The 27729-nt window shown below is 37.4% G+C and overlaps 1 protein-coding gene across 1 annotated transcript in view; it reads right to left on the reverse strand.

Moving 5' to 3' along the window:
• Positions 1–1322: 1322 nt before the first annotated feature.
• Positions 1323–27729, reverse strand: part of LOC107294206 (uncharacterized protein C3orf67 homolog) — a 50945-nt gene continuing 24538 nt past the window's right edge. Inside the window, exons 5-7 of the mRNA XM_029285566.1 lie at positions 12466–12580; positions 5213–5369; positions 1323–1480 (exon numbers count right to left, since the gene is read on the reverse strand). Coding sequence (XP_029141399.1) covers positions 1323–1480; positions 5213–5369; positions 12466–12580 — 430 coding nt within the window. The remainder of the gene's footprint in view (positions 1481–5212; positions 5370–12465; positions 12581–27729) is intronic.

Consider the following 27729-nt stretch of genomic DNA (forward strand, 5'->3'; position numbering starts at 1 on the left):
TCAAAAGTTATACATCTGTCTCTTTCTCAAAAGCAGTTACAAACTTCACATTATGCCATATCCAAGATATGGATTCTAAATTCAGACTGAAAGACGACACAGTGAGATTCTGCAAGTGATAATCATCCTGATGATTTGGAAGTCAGATACAGGGACAACTAATAATTCCCATATCCCTATTCACCCTACTAGTGAAGTTGACAAGATGAAAAGGTTTACAAGCAGTCCTTGTTTAATTACTACCTTGGACAGAGATCATAGATACCAAGGTAATAAAAAATTCATTTTCTGTGGGCATTTATGACAACAAAAGTCTTCAGTGTGAAACTGATTAAGGTCTGGTAAGTTTCAGGGAGCAGCTGCAAGCCAACCCAAGGATTCTAATCAACTAATGAAGCTCCCAGACCTGAGTTTATTTAACTTGCAATTGGACTGTTTACAGAAGCTCTGTACTCTGGAGAAAAGCAGCTCAGAAAGAGATAACTTGTTTAGGAAATCTCTTCACCCTACCAGGGAGCAAAAACTGTGTTAGTCACGGAATACTGTATGAGGAAACTTTATCTGAATGAGAAGGGAACAACCAGTGATCTTCACAGTATTTTTCTCTTACTCACCTGCTTATTTAGTAATCATATTGTTAAAGACAGAGTCACCAGAATCAATGGAAGTCACAAAATGAGGGCAACCTGTACTAATCTCTATAAACTCATTCATTCCTCACATATGCGAATGGCTGTCATTTACTTCCAGAGAGATAGTCTAAAACAGAGGTACCCAACCTTTCGGGCACCAGGGACTGGTTCCGTGGAGAGAGGTTTTTCCGCGGACCGGAGGGTGCGTAGTTTTATGTGCTGCCTGCATCTCATGGATGGGGCTTTGCTTGTTTGTGCAGACCGGTTGCTGGCATGCCATGGCCCGGTACTGGTCCACGGACCAGGGGTTGAGACCCCTGGTCTAATAGACCCACTTGCAATCAATGTTCTACACAAGTGGTAATATATTAACTCATCCATCCATTCCCACTTTTAGATAGGAATGTAGGCCATTTAGGTAAAAATATTTGGGTTGTTGTAAAGGTTAAAACTACTAATAAAATTAGCAATAAATGCTACAGACTCTGAGACTGGATGATATGCATCTACCTTGAAGAGTATGAATGGGTTAAATACTGTTCTTGCTTGTTGAATAATTCACAATATCTGGGTTTCTACAAAAACTAAATGAAAACAAGTATGGCATGTTATGGCTTAATACTATGTGTGAATACAGGCAATATCACTTGAATAAAAGTCCTTGGCCCAAACAGATATAATAAAGAAATATTAATCATTAAGAGTACCTAATTCTGGTGAATTTAAAGGCTGGCCTCTACATCTTTGTTCTGTTTGGCGCAGTTTCTTCATGTTTAGCAGCTGTGTGACTTGCTGCACATCTGCATTTAATTGACAGGCTCGAGGAATCGTATCTCTTGGTCCATCAGCTGTAACAGAAGATTAGTACAATCTGAATAAAACATAGCAAAAAGACTTCACCTTCTCATTCTGACTATCTGAACAAAGAACCAAAACTAATGACAGCACTGGAGATACTTACTAGAACTGTTTTGATTCCTGTATTTATATGATGAAAAGAAACTTGCAGCAGTCTCAAGGATCAGAAAGCAAAGAAAAAAAAGTCCACACATCTGTTCAATTTCAGTACCGTTTGAAGCCATGATTTCTTTTGGACAAGACTCATTATTTATAGATTAGAAATTAGCAGCACCAGACATCATCTTTACTTTACCTGAAGAGAAGGGTTTAGTTGTTAAATGATGTGCCACAGCTCCCAACATCAAAAAGGATACTGAGACTATTATATCTCAATCTTAATTCTTTCTTTGCCAATAAAAACATTTTGATGTTAACTTTAAAAAAAAATCAGAGAGGTTCATGTGAAGAACCTGATGCACTAAATAAGTTTTGGGATGAGTGCAGAGGGATGAGGCTGAGAGGAAAGCTTTAGGCTAAAGGGAACTAATTCATGTAAATATATACATGCTTATATAGAGAGAACAGAATGGAATTTAATTGTAGGAGATCCTGCTTTAAAACCTGACTAATATAGCTAACTATAAGTAAGTAAACAAGGTAAAACTTCTGATAGCACGGGAACAAGCTGAAGACTACGTAAAACTTCAAATTCAAGGCAATTTGATCAAATCACTCTTTCAATTTGAAACTTTCAATTTAATTCAAGGCATCAAATCAAATCAGACTCTTCTGAATCCATGTTAAGATTAAATGGACTTTTATACCTGCAAACACACTTTTTTTAATCAAGTCAAATAAATGATCTGAACTGATGATTCAAACTGAAAATTCAAATAAATTCAACTCATGGAAATGCAAATTAAAATCTGATCTTTAACAATTCAACATACTCCAAACAGTGTTAATATGATCATACTGATTACATTAAACTATTTTCCCTTTTCGACAGGTTCAAAATTACAGTTCAACAATACATTTTAGAGGGCAATGCCCCTGGCTTTGGGAGGTTGCGTCAGCTATGGAATTGCATACTGTGCACTGTGGGAACTGATAATTAATTTCTATCTTGTTAGAATGGTTGGTCAAGACAATGATCTTAATCTTTTCAGTTGTATAAACCTACAACTAGTCACCAGCTGTGTGTCCTTTCTGGAGAGCCTAATTGTATATGCATGATTGCTTTTAGCCTACTCTTAAAATAATTTATGTCTGCAGATAAGAATTAATTAGATTTCAGGGTAGAGGAATTTTGCAATTAAGAATACTCAGCAATTAGCTGGTCTCACAATTTAGATTGTACAGATTGTTCTGTGATCTCTAAAGCAGTTATGCTATGCATGAAGCTCCTCTTGTAAATAAGTTCAGTGAGATCAATATATTTGGAGTACTCAAATACTTTGGCCTAGTTTTTATCTGTTCTATATTGCTTCTATGCTGTTCCATTTATTAATGTGAAAAACATCAATTGCAGTTCCTCTTAATATCAGAATGAACCCAACATCCTTGGCACTAAAATTATATGAATATGAAGTCTTTGTTCTTTGCTCACTAAATCTAACCCATACAAGTAAATAGTGCAATCTGCTTCCTCTACAAAGAATATTTTAAGCATATAGGGGCTTGTCCTGACCATACAAAACCAGTGTGCTAGAAGCACATGCTATATGACAAGCCGAGAGGAATGCTGATTATCAGTAATGGAGAAGGACATTACTGCAAAGAACAAAGAACTGTTTCATGTTGCTGTACACAATTAGTTACATTAAGGGGGAAAAAATCCAAATGGAAAAAGGGGAAGACTCTAGGAATAACTGAGAAATCTGCCAATCATGTTGTATCAGAAAGCATACCAATGTCCTAGTTTAATAACAAGTGAAAAAGCTGAAACAAAATGTGAGGAGGATATAGTTCAGTCTCCAGAAAAATATCCAGAAAGAAGTTGACATCCATCTGATTCCCAATTCTGTGATTCACCCCAAAGGCTCAGCCTTACTGTTTTAAACCTGATTAAAATGAGTAGAAAATTTTCCACTTTGAGGTGAAATAATTAGCCTCTATTGCTTCTAAACGAGACAAATTTTCTGTTCACTGCTTTTGTAAAAATAACTAGGCACAATTGTGCTTTCCTCTCCAATTCCTGTTTGGTATGAATGCTCAGGACATATCAGGCTGGTTTTCTTCACTAAAACTAAGGCTTGCCTCCCTAGTTTATATACATATTTATCCTGCTTATCCAAAAAACCTTCCGCATTTTGTTTCCTGAAGAAAATGAGTATCATTTAATAATTCCTGACCTAGGGGTGGGCAGGATGGGTACTGTATCCAAAAGAAAACCGAGATACTGCCTTAGAAAGCTGAAGCCTATTTCATAAAGTTCCTCAAGTAATGTTGCTGGGAGCTATGAGTCAAATACAACTCCTAAAGCAGTCACAGTCCTTACATCTCATGGACCAGAGAAGAAATGCTTTTAAGAGGAAGCATGCAAAAAGAAGCAAAATAAGAAGTAGATGGCAAAACAAATAGATAAAAAGGTTCTCTGGAATTTGGACTCTGGCAAAAAAAAAAATGGAACAGGTGGCTGGATGGAAGTGAGAATATGCCAAACCTTGCTTATTGGGGCCTGACATACTACCCTAAGGAAATATTCTTGCATAAATCCTAATAAAGCAGGAAGTGTTATATTAAAGCAAGGTAGGGGGTTGGACTAAAAGATCTCCAAGGTCCTATTCTATTCTATTCTATTCTATTCTATTCTATTCTATTCTATTCTATTCTATTCTATTCTATTTCGGAATATAGTGCAATAAACAGGGAGTAATAGTTTTGGGTGAGCCACACAAGTCAGCATAAAAAAGGATACATGAAGCAAAGCAAGGAGACTCAGAAAAGCCACAAAACATTCGCATTATATAACAAAACTAAAAGAAGCTTTTTAATTATTGCTTCCCAGAACCTTTTATTGCTTTTTTTTTTTTGTAGAGCACATTTGAAGTGTCTGGGTAGAAAGCAATGAAGTAAGAAAGGATCAACTGGATGATATACAACGCAAAGTTTGATAAGCAGAGCTGAAGGATGGAAACAATGTTTTCTATTGTTTAGTCTAGGAGATGGTGTACAGTTCAAATAAAATATGCAGCTGATGAATAATACGAATTCATGAATATACTTTATTAGGAAGATACTTAATGTGCAATTTATCATCAACTCTTTTCCTTTCTCAAAAGTCCAATTTCCATAATGGCCAGATTTTACAAGGGAAGTCTTTGCACTTTCATTTTAGAAGCTGCCTTGAAAAAATGACATAACTCAGTAAAAAAAAAACCTTTGATAATTGAATAACAAGCTTTCTTTCAAAGTGTTTAATGAAACACTTACCTGAAGGTAGATTATTAGCAGTTTGTATGCTAATTTAAAGTTGAAAAAGTATCTTCTGTGCAGTTTTAATAAAAGTGCTGCTTTATAAAAATGTAAATGCTGAACCACAATTGTAACCACATTTAGAAAAGGTCACTGACTATCCACGAGCCAGAAACGTGCATAGGATGTCTTATGTACCCATTAATTGCCAGGAAACCATCTGAAACCCTTTAGATAATGCATCACAGAGATCAGAAAAATAAGTCTGGAATCAGGAAGCACATCTTAGCCATTTGGAATTCCAGGAAGTCAAGTTAACGTACCATCGTCATCTGCGGCGTTCAGGGGGGTTGACTTCAATGTGAAGATTTTTCGCAGTTTACAATTGGCTGAAACAATAATGCCATCCAAAGACTGAAAAACAGCGCCTTTGAATATCTCACTGGTAAATGCCACCAAGTCAATGCACAAATTGCACCACTAAGAAGAGAAAAAAAGAGTTTAGAGAGATATTTGTAAAACTAATTTTCAATAAAATACACTATTAAAAACCAATTGTATTTATTGCTTGGCTTATATGCCAGTCCGGTCTCATCTGCCTCTAAATAGCACCAAGTACATAATGAATTTGATATCATGCAGGAAAAAAAGAGGATAATTCACTGGTATCTATGTAATTCAATTCAATTAAGTAATTTAATTTAAGGTTGATGTCTTAGTTGTTCAGGTATTTTTTTAAAAGCTAATTATTTTGGAACTGATTATTTTTGGTGAAATTTGAGCTCATTTTCCTACAGCTGCTTACTACAAGGCCATTCTGAGATGGCTTACTATCAGGTTCTTCAAATCAACCAAGTTATGTGTGTCAGCTATGATATCTGAAATTCATTTATTCCGAATATGCCACGTGTCCTGCCCTGCAAAGTAATGGTAATTGTGGATCTAGAGCTATAGGTTACATAATAATGTAGAAATTCCACATCAGTGAAATGTTATTTTAATAATTGGTTTGCCAACTCCTCCAATGAGGTTTTAAGGGACCATTTGGGTTCATTGATCATAATCCCCAAGGTATTTTCCTAGATTACTATAAACGTCTGTGTGCCATTGTTCTTACTGATGTGCTCCGCTGAAACTCCACTTATTTGACAGAAGAGGCTAATTTTTCTATCATTTTTAAATAACCGACCACGTCTAAAAGGGTCTGGTGATCGCTTATGCCATGACTCCAAATGTTTCCAATAGATACATTGATGTATCAGATGTTCCCAATTATCTTCGTCCTTGACTCAGAGAAAATGCAATGCCATCAGTGTTCTCTCAATGGCTATAATGGCTATAGGGATGGTCTGAATACATCTTTCAAGAATCTGTCAAAATGATGAGGTCAAGCCAATAATCAAATATATGAACATATGCATGAACTTAATACAATTCTTAGATTATCTGTTTTTTTTCTGTGTAAGATTTCTCCTCAGGATGTAATTAAAACCAATTCTCCTTCAAGGTAAGACTGACTCTTGGTGACTTTGTGAACACATATATGTATTTTTCTTCACTCCAATGAGTAAGTGGCTTGTCAATATCTACTTTTTGGGTTTTTCCCCCCCAGTTTCTCAGTTTTACCTACAATTTTAGTTTTTCCTGGAGGTTTCCAATCCACAAGATTCAGCTGTACTTTGCTTTAAAGGAAGGGAACTATTTGTTTTAAGATAGATTTAGTTTTAGGTAGTTTTTAGGTAATATTCATACCATAATAGTATTAGCAATAGCACTTAGATTTATATACTGCTTTGCAGTGCTTTTTTTGTAAAAGAAAAAGGTGCCGGAACTCACACACGTCATACAATCCTCCTTGCCTACCCTACAAGGTTCCATTCAAAAAAGGTGCCGGAACTCCGTTCTGGGCCTTCTATGACAAAAAAAAGCCCTGCTGCTTTGTAGTTCTTTACAGCCCTCTCTAAGCAGTTTACAGAGTCAGCTTATTGCCCCCAACAAGCTAGGTCCTCATTTTATCGCCCTTGCAAGGATCAAAAGCTGAGTCAACCTTGAGTCAGATAGAATTGAACTGCTGGCAGAATTAGGCTGCAATACTGCATTACAAACACTGCTCTTATGAAGGATACATTAAGATAATAAAGATATTTTGCCCTTTGGCTGTACCCGGCCCACATATACTGACTTATTTATGAATTGATACCTTGACCAGTATCAGATCTTGTGTTTAACCTCTCATAAATGTGTTTCTATAAAATTAAGTGTTAAAAGTGCACGGGAAGGGAAAATTATATATATGGCACTCATTGTAGCCAGTGATTACTTTTCTTCTTCCTTCCTTCATCTAAAGCGGGGGTATCAAACTCGCAACATCACGTGACATGTCACGATGTATTGCAACTTTTTTCCATTGCTGGCAATGGGGTGGGTGCGGTTTCGCCATGACACATCCGGCCCATGGGCCGGGAATTTGACACCCCAGATCTAAAGGAATTAGATCACTTTATCACTTGAATTAGAAGACCCTAATTTAGATTTTATATCATCTTTTGCATGGCACAGTTTCAGCCAGTCTTAAGCAATATTCCCAAATTGGAATGTTGGACATGGCAGTTGTGCACCTCCATGTGGTGATCCAGTTTTATTTGTGCAAGCCAGAATTCTATAAATGATCTGATTTTAAGGTGTATAGACAAACCTGGTTTAATGCCAGAACTCAGTCCTACTTCGTTTGGGCACAACAATAGTGAGTCCAAGTTCCGATAGGGCCCTGGCATGGCATGTATAAAGATGAAAAGCAATGTAATAAGGAATCCATTTGATGATGGTGATGGTGATGGTGATGATGATGATGATAATGATGATGATGTTGGAAGGGACCTTGGAGGTCATCTAGTCCAACCCCCTGCTCAGGCAGGAAACCCTATACCATTTCAGACAAATGGCTGTCCAGTCTCTTCTTAAAAACTTCCAGTGTTGGAGCATTCACAGCTTCTGGAGGCAGGTTGTTCCACTGATTAATTGTTCTAACTGTCAGGATGTTTCTCCTTAGTTCTAGGTTGCTTCTCTCCTTGCTTAGTTTCCATCCGTTGCTTCTTGTCCTGCCTTCAGGTGCTTTGGAAAACAGCTTGACACCATCTTCTTTGTGGCAGCCCCTGAGATATTGGAACCCTGCTATCATGTTCCCCCTCGTCCTTCTCTTCATTAAACTAGACATACCCAATTCATGCAACCGTTCTTTATATGTTTTAGCCTCCAATCCCCTAATCGTCTTTGTTGCTCTTCTCTGTACTCTTTCTAGAGTCTCATATTAAACTGATACCTGGCACACTCACTAGGATCAACAAGAAGCTAATTTCTTCTATTCATAGGAGGCTCACATGTATTCTTTTCAGGTAGTTAAGTACCACAAAATTTGAAAACCCCAACCTAGAGTATGCTTTTATATTTTTTAAATCTGGCCTCTGTAGTTAATCAACATACATTATAAGCTGCAGGAATCGAAACTGAAACAATTAATTTAATGTGTTTCAGAAGTACATTCCAATTTATTTTAGAGAAGTAAAATATAAGTTACAGTATTTACAGTATATAATGTTTTATTCCGAGGATGTTTGCCCCCTATTAATAGTTTAATGGGGGGGGGGAAGGGTTCCAGTAGCAAAAATCAATACATTTGTTGGAGCATTTTGTTTATTTGTTCGTTTCACCTTCCCCCTGGTTTTCAGAAAGAGAACTATTAGGAGCACAGAAATTCATCTTCCTGGATCATTATTTATTATTGTCATAGCTTTAAACCTCAACAGATTTCACTGGCTGGGACAAAAATATATAAAGGCAAGGACTAAAATGTTTGCTTTTGCTTTTTGAGTACAAAAAGGAAACTGTTATGAGTGAAATGAAGGGACATATTTATATTGTATAGGATTAATTCAGAACAAAATCTGCAGTAAAAATTAAAAACATAGCTAAATTAATTTCTGACTTCTAACTGACTGTAGAAAAGAGGTAAAAAATTAGTCATTTTATTAATTTGATAACATTTCTAAGAGATGCATAAAACATACCAATTTCAATTTTTAAAAAACAAAGAGCTATTCTTATTCCTGGATGTTTTTTTCCTTTAAGAAGAAAACAATATCCCCAAATTACCTCTGCAAGAAAACACTGCGTATGTAAATAGTTTGGGGGATTATATAACACACATATTCATATTTGATTTGTGTTTAAGGATAATAATAATAATAATAATAATAATAATAATAATAATAATAATAATAATAATAATAATAATAATAATAAGTAGTAGTAGTAGTAGTAGTAGTAGTAGTAGTAGTAGTTGGCAGGGACCTTGGAGGTCATTTAGTCCAACCCCCTGTTCAGGCAGGAAACCCTACACCTTTTCAGACAAATGGCTGTCCAGTCTTTTCTTAAAAACTTCCAGTGTTGGAGCATTCACTGCTTCTGGAGGCAGGTTGTTCCACTGGTTAATTTTTCTAACTGTCAGGAAATTTCTCCTTAGTTCTAGGTTGCTTCTCTCTTTGGTTAGTTTCCATCCGTTGCTTCTTGTCCTGCCTTCAGGCACTTTTGAGAACAGCTTGACTCCCTCTTCTTTGTGGCAACCCCTGAGTTATTGGAATACTGCTATTGTGTCATCCCTAGTCCTTCTCTTCATTAAACTATCCGAAAAACATGATATCCGAATATCCGGATATCCAAAAACATGGATACCATCAACAAGGGATATGATAATTAATGACATAATGCATCCAAGAGAAACTGACCCCAGTGGAAGTGATGTTATAAGCCTGTTGTGGTCCTGTAATGTTTCATTCAGTAACTGTGCTGCTTAGCAACCAATTTGCTGGACCAACTGCAGTCACTAAGTAAGTACTAGCTGTTTTTACTACAGATTGCTTGAATGAAATGAAATGCATGAGATAGATAGATAGATAGATAGATAGATAGATAGATAGATAGATAGATAGATAGATAGATAGATAGATAGATAACCTTTATTGTCATTTTTTTACTGTGGGCACAACAGCATACATTAAAAATGAAATTTAGTTGCCCGCTCTCAAAGTGAAACACATACATGACACACCCTAAAAACATACTATATACAACATATGTATAGACCCACACCCCTACATATTTCCAGGATATCTTAATTTTGTAAATTAAATCTGAAGATTATTTCCCTATATACATGAATCTAAGAACTCTATTTTGTTTTCCTTACCCCCCCCCCAAAAAAAAGTTCACACAGAAATCTGGAACCATTCTTAGAAATGCATTAGTTCTAGCTGGAATTAATTGCCAGTGATGTAATTGCAGAGATAACCAAATTGTCATAGTGCAGGATCATTTCTCCTAATTCTCATAATATTTGGCATACCTTGTTCTATGTTTTTTATTTAATTTCTATCATATCTTTTTACTTAAATCAAGCAGTTAAGGTGTTATGCACACAGAATTAATAAGAAAGCATTATTGCAATGCTTGGCAGGAAATTGTGTTTTGGTTCTCATCCACTGAATGGGCAGAACAAACAGCACCTGGAAATTGTCAGTATGATTCATGTCAGTATGATTGTATGATTCATGACTGATCTCGTGTTCCATGAATCTACTTAATCTTCATGCCGCAGAAGTGTCTAATGATGATCCAGTTTGTACTACATTGTGTGCATTGCTGTACTATTAATTCTGAAGAAATATGTGAAATTAACCAGAAAGACAATTTCTTGTCATCCTGATATGCTGGGATCACTGGTAGGAATGACCAAATATTTAAGCATTGTAATAGAAAGTAGAAGAGAGTNTAATAATAATAATAATAATAATAATAATAATAATAATAATAATAATAATAATAATAATAATAATAATAATAATAATAATAATAATAATAATAATAATAATAATAATAAGAAGAAGAAGAAGAAGAAGAAGAAGAAGAAGAAGAAGAAGAAGAAGAAGAAGAAGAAGAAGAAGAAGAAGAAGAAGAAGAAGAAGAAGAAATAGTAGTTGGCAGGGACCTTGGAGGTCATCTAGTCCAACCCCCTGTTCAGGCAGGAAACCCTACACCTTTTCAGACAAATGGCTGTCCAGTCTTTTCTTAAAAACTTCCAGTGTTGGAGCATTCACTGCTTCTGGAGGCAGGTTGTTCTACTGGTTAATTTTTCTAACTGTCAGGAAATTTCTCCTTAGTTCTAGGTTGCTTCTCTCTTTGGTTAGTTTCCATCTGTTGCTTCTTGTCCTGCCTTCAGGCACTTTGGAGAACAGCTTGACTCCCTCTTCTTTGTGGCAACCCCTGAGTTATTGGAATACTGCTATTGTGTCATCCCTAGTCCTTCTCTTCATTAAACTATCCAAAAAACATGATATCCGAATATCCGGATATCCAAAAACATGGATACCATCAACAAGGGATATGATAATTAATGACATAATGCATCCAAGAGAAACTGACCCCAGTGGAAGTGATGTTATAAGCCTGTTATGGTCCTGTAATGTTTCATTCAGTAACTGTGCTGCTTAGCAACCAATTTGCTGGACCAACTGCAGTCACTAAGTAAGTACTAGCTGTTTTTACTACAGATTGCTTGAATGAAATGAAATGCATGATATAGATAGATAGATAGATAGATAGATAGATAGATAGATAGATAGATAGATAGATAGATAGACAGACAGATAGATAGATAGATAACCTTTATTGTCATTTTTTTACTGTGGGCACAACAGCATACATTAAAAATGAAATTTAGTTGCCCGCTCTCAAAGTGAAACACATACATGACACACCCTAAAAACATACTATATACAACATATGTATAGACCCACACCCCTACATATTTCCAGGATATCTTAAGTTTGTAAATTAAATCTGAAGATTATTTCCCTATATACATGAATCTAAGAACTCTATTTTGTTTTCCTTACCCCCCCCCCCCAAAAAAAAAGTTCAAACAGAAATCTGGAACCATTCTTAGAAATGCATTAGTTCTAGCTGGAATTAATTGCCAGTGATGTAATTGCAGAGATAACCAAATTGTCATAGTGCAGGATCATTTCTACTAATTCTCATAATATTTGGCATACCTTGTTCTATGTTTTTTATTTAATTTCTATCATATCTTTTTACTTAAATCAAGCAGTTAAGGTGTTATGCACACAGAATTAATAAGAAAGCATTATTGCAATACTTGGCAGGAAATTGTGTTTTGGTTCTCATCCACTGAATGGGCAGAACAAACAGCACCTGGAAATTGTCAGTATGATTCATGTCAGTATGATTGTATGATTCATGACTGATCTCGTGTTCCACGAATCTACTTAATCTTCATGCCGCAGAAGTGTCTAATGATGATCCAGTTTGTACTACATTGTGTGCATTGCTGTACTATTAATTCTGAAGAAATATGTGAAATTAACCAGAAAGACAATTTCTTGTCATCCTGATATGCTGGGATCACTGGTAGGAATGACCAAATATTTAAGCATTGTAATAGAAAGTAGAAGAGAGTCATACATGATAATAATCATTTGAACAAGGAAGGAAATATACTTACAATTTTGCGTTTGATCATAAAGAGAGGGATTTTTGCATGCAGAGGGGTTACAGACAATTCTTTGTGAATCGTCGATAAATACAATCTTCTTTTAATATTTCCTAAATCAGTTATCCTGCAAGAGAAAAAAGGTGAGAACAGAGACGACAGAAATTGATCTCCATCAATTCAAAAATCTTTCTCTCTGGGCAGCCACAGAAAACCATCATTCACATGTAAAAGCTTTATATCAAGGACAGCAAATGGAGAAGTTAAATATTATCCTTCTACAAGATAAGTAATGAGATTTCTCTCTCAAATTCATAGTCGCTTCAAGCTGAATACATAAAATCACTTTACATGTTAATTTTATTTCAACACTATGCACTCTTCACTTGATTTCCATAGCATTTCAAAGTTACGAAAGAATTCAATTTACATGAATTGAGAAACCACAAGCCTTCAATAATCATGTTTTTTCCCCCAGCTCCCTTCAGCCTGTGTAATCTTGGAAAATGCTATTGCATCTCTAAAAAGGAAAATCATTATATGTTTTCATTTTCTAAAAATGCATCTGTAATATCATATGGGCTTTGTTTAAAAATAGATCCAAAACATTAACATGTCAGTTTCCTCTTCTGATCCCCTACTTCCAAGCATGAAACCCACATGCTTACTGCCATTTAAGCTGTTCTCCAATAATGCTTGAACATCACTAACAGGCTTTAGTCAGAGTTTTGTCTCCTAATATGCTGTTTCCTGTTTCCAAAAATTTCAAACTAGCTAAATTTCTAATTTCATAACTGAAAAAATTTGTTCTACCAGAATGTAAAGTTTTAGACTTATAAGTTTACTAAGTTCCCTTTTTCATCATGTTAGCAATTCCTATTGCTTGCTTTTCTCCTTCTGATAAACAATTTCAGACAAGTCTTAGCAATCAGAATATTTTTCTTTATTTTGGATATCTAAGCTAAAAGTGCTCTTTCTTAGTCTAAAAGTTACCAGTTGGTAGGTAGCAGTATTCTTGGGACAGCTTATTGGAAAAATAGAAAAAGTAGTTAGAAAAATAATCCTTTAAACGCATGGCACAACATAGGAGAACAAGCGAAGTCCACATTCTGGACAGAAAGGACCGCTGGTTTGAAAGAAGGGTCAAAGAGGCCATCTTCATTAAGATTGAACAACCCTCTCTCAACAGAAGGGAAAAGCTATGACACCACTATCTCCTGTTTACAACACAGTCCTTTCAGCAGTTCCAAGAAGGCTCCACACCCATTTGCACTCTTCAGATGACCCTGCGAGCACAGATAAACCTCCAAGTGGCCTCAATGACTCACAGAAAGAGTGCTAATGACCAGATGACTGTAAGGAATATAAATCCTTCCATTGTCCTCCATTCAGTCAGAACTAAAGAAGCTTCTTGGATGAGAAGTGAAACTTCTTCAAAGAAAAACAAAGGAAGTCCAGGTGCCTTTTGAAAAAGCACCTTTGGGACAACCATGACCTGGATGACTGAGAATCTCCATAGACAATCCTTTAAGCAGGAGTGAGAGCCAATGTAGCCAATGAAGATTCCCATGCAATGGAATTTTGAGGAGAAAAAAGCAAAATGGAGCAAGCCAATGGAATAATTAGAATGTGGACACATCAAATCTATCAGGTTAACGGAGATGAACAAGTTTCATTACAAGAGAAATGTGTTGGCTCCCTAGTCCTCCCTAGATGTAATAAGACCTTTGATGAAGATTCAGGAAAACTGTAAAATCAGATTTCATTCCCCCCAAAAATAGCATGAACCAGCTAGCTTCAGAGCTCCAGGTGCATCTCAATGGTGCGATTATGTGAATCCATTTTCTTTGAGATTTCAGCTGGGATATCGTATTGAAGCTACTTTGATTGCCTTAATGAATGACTTAATCCAAAAACTATGAAGTGACTCTGCCAGGCAGCTTCTGATATCATTGATGTTGGTATTTTTCTGGACTGTTTAATAGTCTTATCAAGAAGTGGTCTTTTGAATAAGAAACTGGGGTCTGGATGTTTGGTAAGCTGCCCTGCAAGGTTTATGGCAAGGTCATAACATGGGGCAAAACTCACTTCTCAATAGAAACTGACAGTAATTAATACCTCCAATCACTACTACTCTATGCTTCTTTGGAAGATCTGCAGATTCCTTCTGGAAAGCCTGATTCTGTATAGGAATTTGGAGATGACCTTAACAAAGATATATAAATGTCCTTAGAAACAGGAAAGTGTGAAAAATAAACACAGAACAACCTTGCCTTGTCCGGTTCGGTATAAATAGGGGCAAAGGGACACTCTGACAGGTTTTCAATATTCTGTCATTACACCCTATAACAACAGAGTAGTGTCCCTGTGGTGTTTGCAATGTCTGTTTCCTGAACAGGCCTGTCTCTCAGGGCTAATACATTCATATCTTCTGTTTTGTTAGGTGGATGATAGTATACAACTACATTATTGATTTTGCGAACTCCACATGGCATCAGGAAAGTTATCTGCTCAGCTCCATCCAGCTGCCCAGACTCTACCCCAAATTAAGGGATTACAGGGTCGTAAAAAGGGAGCGATTTAAGACGGATGCATTCTACAGCATCAAGTTCATTCATTTGGATTACTGAGCAGGTATATGTATTTCTGACATAGAATGCAACATCTGTTTCCCTTCTATTGCTTAATTTATTCCTTGTGAATAAATTATATCCTTCAACTGCTTTATTTTAATTAAGGAAGACATGTGACCATATTTATTAAACCATAATTGTCTCTCTGAACTTGGAGTTCATGTTAATCTTCTCATGCTCTGAACATTAGTATATAATGAAGACCATGCCAAAACTGTTCCCATTTTTTCAATGCTTGGCCACCGGTCATGGGCAGACGGAGCAGAGGGATGAGGCACGATGGAGCGCACGCACACCCGGGTGTAGAAGGAAATCGGAGAAAAAAAAGACTGACAGGGATGGATGACGGAAGGCAGGAACAGCATGTAGACCAACGGGATAGAAAGGAAGGGAGCATTGATGGCAAGCCTTTTGGAACACTGGATCTGAATGCGCAGCCTGGAATGAGCAGGAGGGAGCGGTTAGAGAGCACACCGGCAGCAATGGTGCTGGGAGGGAGGAGATTGACAAGGATGGGAGGGGGGAAAGGTGTGGAATTGGAGTGCAAAAAAGAGGAGGCGGGACAATCAAGGCAATTATGGTTAACTAGGAGGGATGGCCCTATCACACGGGCAATGAGTAAGCAGTTAGGCCAGCAAGGTTTATAAAAAGAATCTCCCCACCCCCTAAGCTTTACTCTGAGGACGCTGGCAGGGGACCAGCGAAAGCTAAGTTGTTTCCTTTAACATTGTAAATAGTTGTTTTTATTGTTTTTAAATATCTTTTTAGCAATAAACAACTGGTTTATACCTCTCCCGGAGATTGAGGATTGTGTTATTGAACAGATATGCCCGAGATTTGCATCTTTGCAGTTATCAAGGACATACATACATACATACATACATAATCTTAATAGAAGACTCAAAATATGTTGAATAGATCATCCTAATGCCAGTAACTCCAAGTTTAAACTGTTCCGTATATTCAGTTTTATAAAAAGATGATCTGTTTAGCCAAGCTCTAGAAAACTGTGCCAGATGATACAGAATCAAATATGTAATCTGCAAAACAGCTTTTAATTTGTCCAATATGGATAAAGCCCTATAATGAATATAAATGTGCACAATGTTTAACTAATGAACCTTTTCCAGGAGCAGCTTATTTATAACTAAGATTTCAGCTATTTATGTTTCTAATTAATTTTGTTGGCTTCTCTTCCTTAATTTATTGGCAGGTGTCCATTCCATTTTGCTCTTGGGCTTATAAGGTGACCTGTTGCAGATGAACAATCTGTTCATGACTGTAAGACTGGCATAAAGTTTCACTGAATGTCGTATTTATTCATGCGAGTAAACTAATACACATTTATACATTTATTCAAAAATGTACTTCGAATACTGACATATATTAGACATATTGAAAGTTTAATTTAGCAGCACAGGTTTTATCTATACAGGTAGTCCTTGACTTATGAGCACAACTGAGCAGTTGTTAAGTGAATTTTGCCCCATTTTATGATCCTTTTTGCCACAGTTGTTAAGCAAATCACTGCAGTTAAGTGAATCACGTGGTCATTGAACGAATTTTGCTTCCCCCCCCATTGGCTTTGCTTGTTGAAAGTCGGCTGGGAAGATTACCAATGGGGATCACATGACCCCAGAACAGTGCAACTGTCACAAATACGAGTCAGTTGCCAAGCGCCCAGATTTTGATGTGACCATGGGGGTGCTGCAATGGTCACAAATGTGAAAACCGAACATATGTCACTTTTTTCATTACTGATGTAACTTCAAATGGTCAGTAAACTAATGGTTGTAAGTCTCATGTTTCTGACATACCGTTATTTTTTCCCTCCCCTCGGTAATGAAGCAAAATGTTATCCTCAAAATCTCCTGTAAAATAAACCTCTAAGTCTTTTAAGTGCCACAAAACTCTCTGGGGATTTCAGACCAAGCTTGCAGCCTAAAAGGCAGGGAGGACACTATCATATCTCTTTGGGGCAGAGACACACATTGCTCTCTGTCTCGGGAAAAAAATTACCTTCTGTTTTTTTTACCCTCCGTGGACTAATTATGGCTTTTTCTTAGTCCACTGAAACTATTGCAAGCCAGAATGGGCAATGCTTCAGTTTGCTTCCTGCTTCATTTAAGCCAGAAATCAAGTGATTTAGGCCAGGGGAAACCCCCCCCCCCACTCCAGACAGGTAGCCCATATTCTGCTCCTTAGTCAAAAGAAGTTTATAAATTGTAGCTACAGCCTCCTAGCAGGATGTGAGAATTGCTTGCTGGCTGGAAAATGTGTGTGGTGGTGATGGTGGTAGTGGAGGATGGGCAGAAATAAATAAGTGAAAGGATGAGACAAAATATTATTTCACTGTTCGCTGACTAAAGGTGATCTTACAACTTACAATGGCACTGAAAAAAGTGACACGACCTTTTTTCACATTTACGAACATTGCAGCGTCCCCACGATCACATGATCAAAATTTCGACGCTTGGCAACTGGTTCATATTTATGATGGTTGCAGTGTCCAGGCGTGATGTGATCACTTTTTGAGACCTTCTGACAAGCAAAGTCAATTGGAAAACAGATTCACTTAATGGCTGTGTTACTAACGTTAACAACTGCCTTGATTCACTTATCAAGTGTGGCAAGAAAGGTCGTAAAATGGGGCAAAACTCACTTAACAAATGTCTCACTTAGCAACAGAAATTTTGGGCTGAATTGTGGTCGTAAGTCAAGGACTACTCACATCCTTTCTGTGTGTTTCAATCCCTACCGTCCCACTGTTCTCCTGATTTCTATGCTCTTCCTGAAGTTTTTTTAGGCAGGAGTCACAGGCAGGGATGTTCTTATTGATTCTGGGGCTACGAACAAGTAAAATCTTCAAACTGGAGAGGGTGGATGGAGAAATGTGAAAAGGAATGAAAGGCAAGGCCTCTGACAGGTTCTGTAGCTTGTGACTCTAGTGGGAAGGTGTGGAAATGGAAATAACATAAAATAAAATAAAACAAGGCGTGACTTGGAAATAACATTTAGAAATAAAGGAAGAGGACTCTCCACCCACATCTCCCTAGTAGTGCCTGCTTATAACTATTTGTTGGTTTTGCTTGCATACTGCCACAAAGCATTCACACTTCAAAGTGAACAAGAACCAGTGAACTCATCCTTTCACTCATTGACATCCCTCTTCAGCCACCAAGACTATACAAACACATGCCCGTACTGAGTCAACAAATGAGCAGATAAAACAGCCACCGTAAACATAAATAAATAAGCAACTAAGTTGCTAAATTAAAAATCAATTAAAAAGCAGAAAAATAAAGAGATTAATTGCAAGATGGTATGGAGCAGCGGTCCACAACCTTTCCAGCTTGGCGGACTGGCGGAGGGGGAGAGGGGATGATTTTGCATGCACACATGTACGTGCTGTTTTCACAAAGGCAGCACATGCACTCGCCCATCATTTTTGTAGCCCGGTTCCAAACGGGACGCAGACCGGGAGATGGGGATCCCTGGCATAGAGAAAAGAATAGAAACGGTATCAACAAGTTGTGCCTTCTTACTCAGCAAATGGTTTCTGGGAAATTTCAGTTTTCAGCAGCTTCTTAAGAGATCAAAGAGGTGGCAAAAGTTATCTCCAATGGAAACTGTCCCAGAGAGTGGACACCACCCAAAAGCAGTGCTGCCAAATCTTACTCTTCGACACCCCTCCAAAGTAGTTATAACCAGAAGCATCTTTCACAAGAAGTAAATCAGATGGGTCCTGAATGCCAACCAATAGTCACCAGCTCTCTGTCCCTCCATCTACATTGGGCATGAATTGTCACTAGTTGATTTGGGACAGTTATTCCTCTGGAAGCTGTGTGGAACATCTCAAAAGTCAATTAAAACATTTTGTAGTTTAATATTCAGTAGCTTCTTTGATATTCAAAAACAAACACATACTTAATTGAGTGTAGAAGTTGAATTTTCTATTTGTTTGACATGCAAACTTCCAGAAACTGAGTGGGTTTGGGTCATAAGCTATTTTTCTAAGCATGTAATTACAATTTTCAACCTTTCCAAATGGCAATTGCTTTGTATAATTACATATCCAAATTGAGTTCACACATTTGCAAAAATCATTTGCTGTGATTGTTTTGCCAAGCCCTCTTTTTGCAGATTTTCATGTTCTAACCTGACATCCTAACATCCTGACAAACCATCTTGATTGCAGCTTTGTTTTCACAACAGTTTGGTACTAAAATGACGCAGTAGAGAACAGGAAAAAGCAAATGGCACCAATGAGTTATTTAATAATTTCAAAGTTACTCTCAGTCATGGTTTGTTACAGACTTACTTTGTGAACATTATTTTGCCAGTTAATAAGGATAAGGGAAGGCAGGGTATTTGCTAAAGTTAGCATTTCCATTTAAAAACACATGAGCCTTTGCTGGATCAGGCCAAGAAGAATACTTCTGATCCAGCATTTCTGCCACACAACAATCAAAAATCGGCAGGGTGCTGATAGTCCTTGGCTACCTGTCCAGAAGCTACCTCCAAATCAAGATGCAATAAACGGTAATTAAAACTAGTTAATTAACTAGTGTTAACAGTTAAATAATAATCAGTGAATTAACATTAGTAGACAGACCAAACTTCCCTTTTTGAAAGTATCTAAACTGGGGGCTCCTGTCACACCTGATGCGGCAAATCCCATTGCAACAATAAAATAAGTATTTCTTTCTAATAATTTTTATTTATGTATTTATTTGTTAAATTTATTTGCCACCTATCTTACTGTGGGGCTACTCTAGGCAACTTACAACAATAAAAGCAGAGAAGTGAAAAGAAGTGTAAACTTAACAGTAGCGAAGTAATGGAACAATAGAATAAACAATGAAAAAAACCAAGGATAATACAGTAATATGAGAATAAAAGATGGGCGAGTAGGGAAGGAAGGAGCGAAGGGGGATTTGCTATCAGTCTAATAATCATCTCCAATTTATCAACTTAGTCTTAAAGGATGATCTTAAATTTCAATACCACGAGGAACAAAATGTTCTTTGTAGTCACATTTTTTTGTAATATGTGTATATCTCTACAGTATCTCTTTTACTCTAGTTACAAAAAGCGGTAGAATTTTTCCTCCCTGGAAAGATGCTTTAACTGGTTTTGTCTCCTTTCTTCCACATCCATCAAGCGTGATCACCAGAACCATGCATTTACTCTAAATCATTTTCACATTGATTTAATATAAAGTTGTTGCTATATGTTTTTTCCCCCTAATACCCTTCCTAATTGTTCATAACAAAGCATTTGCCTTTTTAAAAAAAAAAACAACAGAAGCTGGTTATTATGTGGGCATTTTCATGCAGCTATCCACCGGGAAAGATGATTTTCCAGCTTGTCTACAAGGTTACATTTTACAATATTTACATGAAGTCATTGCATAGGTTTTCATAATTAGCATCATCAGTGTTTGTTACAGCTGCTACTGTCCCTTTACCCGTTAGTTACTGCCAGTTCAATTCCCCCAAATATATGTGTAAATTTTGGATTTATTAATTAATTTGGTGCTAATATGCACAGTATTATACTTTCTTACATGGAGCTTTGTTGTTGTTAGTTGTGAAGTCATGTCCAACCCATTGTGACCCCATGGACAACGTTCCTCCAGGCCTTTCTGTCCTCTACCATCTTCTGGAGTCCATTTAAGCTCACGCCTACTGCTTCAGTGACTCCATTCAGCCACCTCATAATCTGTTGTCCCCTTCTTCTATTGCCCTGAATCTCTCCCAGCATTAGGCTCTTCTCCGGTGAGTCCTTCCTTCTCATTAGGTGGCCAAAGTACTTCAGGATCTGCCTTCTAAAGAGCAGTCAGGGTTGATCACCTCTAGGACTGACCGGTTTGATCGCCTTGCAATCCAGAGGACTCGCAAGAGTCTTCTCCAACACCATAGTTCAAAGGTCTCAGTTCTTTTGCGCTCAGCCTTTCTTATGGTCAACATGGAGCTTACTTTTGACATTTAGGAACGCATTCACTCAGTTAAAAAAAATGTTTTTGAAGTTCTTCACAAATTCCTCTTCATTTTATTGATCTCAACAGTTTGGCATTATAGCAAATGCGGTCACCACACTGCTCATCCCGAACTTTGGACTCTTCCAGCATTGATCCTGGGGACCTTTATTTTGATTTGCAAACTTCTCCAGTTATTCCTACTCTTTACTTTTTAAATTTCATTCTTTAGCAAGTTACTAATCCATAACCTCACCTGTTGCTTTATTTCATGGCTGCTAAGTTTGTTTGAGAGACCTTTGTGAAGAATTCTGTCAGAGTTTTCTTTGAAAACTCAGGAATATGATACCTATCAAAGCAATCATCTACCCGTCTATTGACCAAAGAAATCTAGGTCAGTGAGACAAGACTAACCCTTGTAGAAGCCAATTTGTGGAAGCCAAACATTAATACTTTCTGCCTCACTTTGATATTAAGGTTATAGGACAAGGACACTGTCATTCCCATCTCAGGAAACGTGCATCACACACTGACAGTGCTAAAGAGAAGAAGTTAAATAGCATCAAAGCTCAGCCCTACTTATTAGTGGAGGAGTATATAGAAGCTGCTACAGATATATATATCTAAAAGGCTCTCCATGAACTAATTAGGAGATTATCATTTACAAGCACTTGGCAAAATTGCGGAAAGGAATAACCAAACTGATGACAGAAATTGAACAACTCCCTGTGAAGAAATATGACTGTATCTGTGGCTTTGTAACTTGGAAAAAAGATGAGTAAAATGGAGCATGACAGAGAAAATAAGGCTGTTTTAAGATGGAGCCAGCCTGTTCCATTTACACAAAAATTACTGGTTGCCCAAATAATGTCAATAATAGGTAACCAAACAGTTATCTCCCACCCCTTTCTCCACTCCTGGCCATGTCCAAGGGGTTTACTCTCACGGAATTTAGTTTGGTTGTATTTCTGCTCCTTCTATTTTAGGGCTCATTCAGTTTGATTACCTACAGTATACTGGATAAATAGGGAAGGGAAAAGAGAAACAAATAGCTAGTAAGTTATTTTGATTTGTTTCTCATGAACAGAAATGTGGGACAGATTATTTAGTGGCACCTTTATTTGGTTTCTGATAAGTATATGAGGTAGATTTTTAGCTAGTAAGTTATTTTGTTTCTAATGAGTGAATGATATCAATTTGTGGCTGTCAAACAGGTGAAATGGGAAAGGGATCAACAGATGGACAGCAAGGAAGGACCTCGACTGGCAGCCATCATCTCAGTGTTCTTCACCACAAAAGGATGTAATGCAATACGATGACCAGTAAAATAATTAAAGATATTGACAATGCAGTACTGATTGCAAACATGGTTAAAGGTAAAAGGAATCCCTGCGGATTTTATTCTACTAGTTGTTGCCAACCATAAGGGGCAGTGTTCATCTCCGTTTCAAAGCCATTGAGCCAGCACTGTCCGAAGACATTTTGGCAGTCATGTGGCAAGCATGACGTCATGGAGCACTGTTACCTTCCCACCGAAGTGGTACTTATTTATCCACTCGCATTTGCATGCTATCGAACTGCTAGGTTGGCAGGAGCTGGGGCGCAGATGGGAACTCCCTCCATCATGTGACACTTGGGTCTTGAAACTGAACTGCCGCCTTTCTAGCCAACAAGCCCAGCACCTTAACCACTGCACCGTCAGATTGCAAATATGAATTACACTAAAACAGCATAGACTGTTTAATGATATTAACTGGCCATCTGATGCTGAATTATCTATCTATCTATCTATCTATCTATCTATCTATCTATCTATCTATCTATCTATCTATCTATCTATCTATCTATCTATCTATCTATCTACCTACCTACCTACCTACCTACCTATCATATTTATACACCACCTTTCTCACCTAAGTGATTCTGGGCAGTTTACAATGATGGGGGATTCCAAACAAATAAAGGAATCCACAAGGGTGTTTTCTATCTTGGTAAGATTTGACACCCCAATTAAGGGTTGATACTCACTAAGCTGAGGAAGTCTTTAAAATATTAATTAACTAATGGAGAATAAAGGTATTAGTGGCTACTAGTAGTGGCTGTATCACTTCCAGTACTAGAAGTAAATTGCTTCTGAATAATTGTTGGTAGTCCATGTATAGAAAAATGCTACTGCTCCCTTCACTTCTTATGCCTGTATGTGTCACTATTTTACTATGAAAAAAGCTTCAAGATTTATGTAATACATTAGAAATAAATTGCTAATTCCTAAATTGAAACATACTGTGTTTAAAATAGGTGTCTTATTTCAGTCCACCTGCCATAAATAATCTATTGTTTATGCAAAAGTACATAACCTGAAGACTCAGGGCTGCATTTGTCCTCTGAAAGCTTTAGATGCAGCCAGCAGAGATTTTCAAAAGTTATTATATTTTTATTTTTCACCACACAGAGGTGTTTATGTAAATGTTTAATATGTGACATGAATAATCATTATTAACTATATTTAACATTAATCAAATAAAATAAAATAGCTTTTAGTTTAGCCTTTTCCAGGCCTAATTTTAAGAATTTAGCCTTTCAAAGACCAGGTTCAGTCCTACACACACACACACACACACACACACACACACACACACACACACACACACACACAGAGTATAATAAAAATTAGCCAAGTAATATAGATAATCTATTGGAGCATACAGAGAGAGTCATTGGAAGTGGCAGGTGACAGAATATTATTTGGTACAAAAAGCCAGGCAAGTCATCTTTTTAATAGACCTGTCTACCAGCTTGACTAATTTGATAAGTCATGTTTCCATTTTTTTTAAAGTAGACGGTTCGACTTTCTTTGATCTTTTTTTTGTAATTTATAATATATTGCTGGGCTTAAGATCTTGCCAAACCTGGGCTCTGGATCAGCTGAATCATCTGTGTTTCCTCATACCTTTTCCACTAATGCAGGCTGACTCTCCTAGCTAAACTTTTCAGCTTTGGTATCTGAATGATTCTGACTGATCCACAATAACTGTTCTTTTGACTTTTTTTTGATACTCATTATACATGTTTTTGATACACATTTTTGTCACTCTCATTTTTTTGCCACATTCTTTTACAAACAATTTTTTCTCATTCTGTCAGGCTCAAGAAAAACCAAGAAAGATAAGTTGTGATTCTTCCAAGCAGGTTTCTTTACTGTTCCTCACCTATAGACAGAATCTTGCCCAACTAAAGTATGCTATCACCCCCATAAGACAGATACACTGGGGAGTATTAGGGAGGAGCAATCTTCACCCTTTTTTCTCTCACACAAGCTATCTGAAATGAGATGTCTTTTGCTCCTCTGGAATGTGCTCCCTTCCTCCTGGGAATCTGGACTATATTCCTTCACACACTTCTTTTCACTTCAACATTCTGACAAATGTTTTTTCATACTTCATAAATCTTTCCACACTGTTTAAAGCAGAGGTCCCCAAGTTATGAGCCGTGGCCCACTACCAGGCCGTTGCCTCTTGGCCACCAGGGCGCATGAGTAGCTGGGCAGTGCACGCGCAAGTGTGCGTGCTCATCCCCCCTTCGTGCCACCATTGCCATAACTGTTGTGCGGGCAGCAGCAGCGCTGCTAGTATTGCAAGGGGGCAGCAGTGCAATCCTCACGCTGGGGGCCGCAATATACACACGACAAACATTTCACAAAACAGTAATAACAGGAGGTAACAGTTGAAAACATTCAGCCACTTATGGCACTGCTCAAGTTAACATGCCTGGAAATATTTTTTTAAAGAAACACCTTAATATTTTGTTAGGCTGTATCTGCACAACAACTGTACTTCTTCTGGGTGATATTCTTTAAGTAATCAGAAAATCTTATCTTTTATTTTTGCACAGCACATTTCCCAAAATTTTACTCCATTTCCTTCCTTCCTTCCTTCCTTCCTTCCTTCCTTCCTTCCTTCCTTTTTCCTCCATTTTTCCTTCCCCCCTTTTCCTCTACCCTCCCTTCTCTCCTTTCCTTTCTCCACTTGTATATATCTCACTGCAATCCAATAAATCCCACCACAATCCAAAACAACTCTTGGAAGTTTGTGAGATGTATATGGGAAAATGTTTCAGCAAAACATATTAAAACATAGGTGGACCAATAAGTGAATTAGGTTTTCTTTCAGCCATGGAGACCCAAGAATTATTGAAGGAAGATCATCACTTTGAATTTCATCTTAAGGTAAAATGCCAGCTACTGAAGCTACTTTATTATTAAAATATAAACGCTCTTACAATTTAAAATGTTCTGGCACACCTTTATGTTGTTACACAAGATCTTGAGTTGTAATTAAAGAGGAATTGATGCAGCAACTCCAAAACCCACAACCATAAGCCTAACCAAAAAGACCACAGAAGTTATTGGGACACACAAGAGGGCCTTTGAAGATCATTTCATGTTTTCAGAAGTTTGTGGTCTGCAAAGAACAGAAGGATGGCGAGTATAGACTATACAATAAAAGAAGAATAAATCTCCTCTAGATTACTGGGAAGGAATTGATATGGATGTCTGTGTGTGGTGGGATAATCAAGAAGGCTAGAGTATGTTTTTGTATGCATAGTTACTAAGTGTGATGTATGCTTCCTTCATGGCAAAAAGAATTGCCAATCTGGACTACAAACTAATATTGAGAAATACCTTATAAAGATTATATCAATCCAAGAATTCTTAAAAATTAAAATGCGGAATTACTTATTTTCTAATTAAATTATGTAACTTGTCCCTAGAGGCAAGTGCAACACTAAGTCCTACGAAGAAATCCAGGAAAAGATCAAGACTAATTAATTTAATAAGTCTGTTTTAATAAGCTCATGGAAAATGCTATTAAAGTTATCAAGTATCTATGATAGGTCTTGTTAAAAAAACAAATTACTTACATAAAATTAAATGTGTCTCTCTAGCCTTTTAAAGTTTTAGAGAGTATCACTACTGTATGTCTGTAGATAATGATGACTTGCTAGGCAGTGTTTACCTACATTTTCAAAAGATGTTCAGGTATTAAAGTCTTTTCCATACATTTGGAAATCATAGAAATAAAGGTTCCTTTTATGGAATAGTAAATTTTTCTGGGAATGTTATTCTCATTAAAATTTTCTGCATAATGTCTATTCTTTCTACATTGCCAGATGAAATGATGTTAGATCACCATCTTTAAATGTATCCTTTCATAAACCTCCAACCACAGGAATTTAATTTCAATTTCATTACACATCCTGTAACTGAGATAAATTGTAGGAATATCTGCTGCTGGTGTATCTTTTATCAAAATGTTTCTAAAACAATATTTTTATTGTACAGTTTTAAAAGGTTAACAATATTGATGGCAATATTTGCTGTTAGTTTCTTTTACCAAAATGTTTCAAACAATATATTTGTTCTGCGGTTTATAAAAGGCTAACATTTATTCTGAAAATTTGAAGTTAGTTGACATGTTACATTTTAATGATGTTTATCTGGTGTGTATATACACTTATATTTGGTGCGTGTGCATGTGTGCAGATAGATGATAGATCAGTGGTGGCGAACCTATGGCATGTGTGCCAGAGGCGGCACTCAGAGCCCTCTCTGTGGGCACACATGCTGTTGCCCCAGCCCTGCCTCCTTCCACGGGCCCCTCTTCACCATTAGCCCCCCCGGAGGAGAGTTGCCCCCAGGCGCGGCCTGCGCAGAGCAGCACAGCCAAGCACATGGCAACCGGGCACCAGGGACAAGACTCCGCCCTCACGCCCCGTCACGCGCAGATGATGCGGGGTGCGGGTGGAGGGCGTGGCCACCATGGCGCTGCAGGGCCGCCTGGGCAATCTGCTGAGGCGGGCCATGGAGGCAGTGGGTGGCCCTATGGGTGGGCGGGCCGGGCCAGGGGGGCGGAGCAGAGGCCGCCCGTGGCAGTTTTTGGGCATTCGGTCTCTAAAAGATTCACCATCACTGTGATAGATCATATAGACAATGAATGAATAAAATTTCACTCATTTATGTAACTGTGGAGAGCTACGTGCTACAACTCAAAGCCCTGTGATTACTCTTAGCAACCCACAGATAGATTTTCTCTAAAACATTTGTCCTGCTCTTTTTCCTTCCATCTACCCCAGGATTAGATTTCAGCAGAGAGATAGGTTTGCGCATGTTATGTCCAAGGTATGATAATTTGAGCTTCATCTTTTCTGCCAGAAGTGCCTGAAGATTGGTTGCAATACCTGTTGTCATTAGTTTGGGCTTTACATTTATCTTAGCCTCATTTTTCATTATGTACATTATTTTTCATTACTAGAATTTCCTAGCATCTTCTAAATAGGGAATGCCTTTTAATGTATTTTGGATGTTAATATCTCTGTTGTATAGATATCAGGGTAGTACTTCAAGGTTATTTTGATCTTCTTTGAAGCAGTTATTATCTGCTCTCTGGTATCCTTTAGCGTACCAAGTCAAGGTTAGAACTTCTTTCTGAATTCAGAGACCTTTTAGAAGACTTTCCTTGTTTTTTCATGTCTGCTTCTATCTTCAATGTCTGTACAGAAGTTGCTGTAATATGCTGCTTATCTATTCTAAAAACTTTCAGAAATTCTTTGTTAAGTTGCTATGTGATATCTTTGTCTTTCTTCTCTTTGGCTTCTCTTCTCTTT

The sequence above is a fragment of the Protobothrops mucrosquamatus genome, unplaced genomic scaffold (assembly GCF_001527695.2).
Source record: "Protobothrops mucrosquamatus isolate PMUCROS unplaced genomic scaffold, P.Mucros_1.0 scaffold1863, whole genome shotgun sequence".
NCBI classification, from domain to species: domain Eukaryota; kingdom Metazoa; phylum Chordata; class Lepidosauria; order Squamata; family Viperidae; genus Protobothrops; species Protobothrops mucrosquamatus.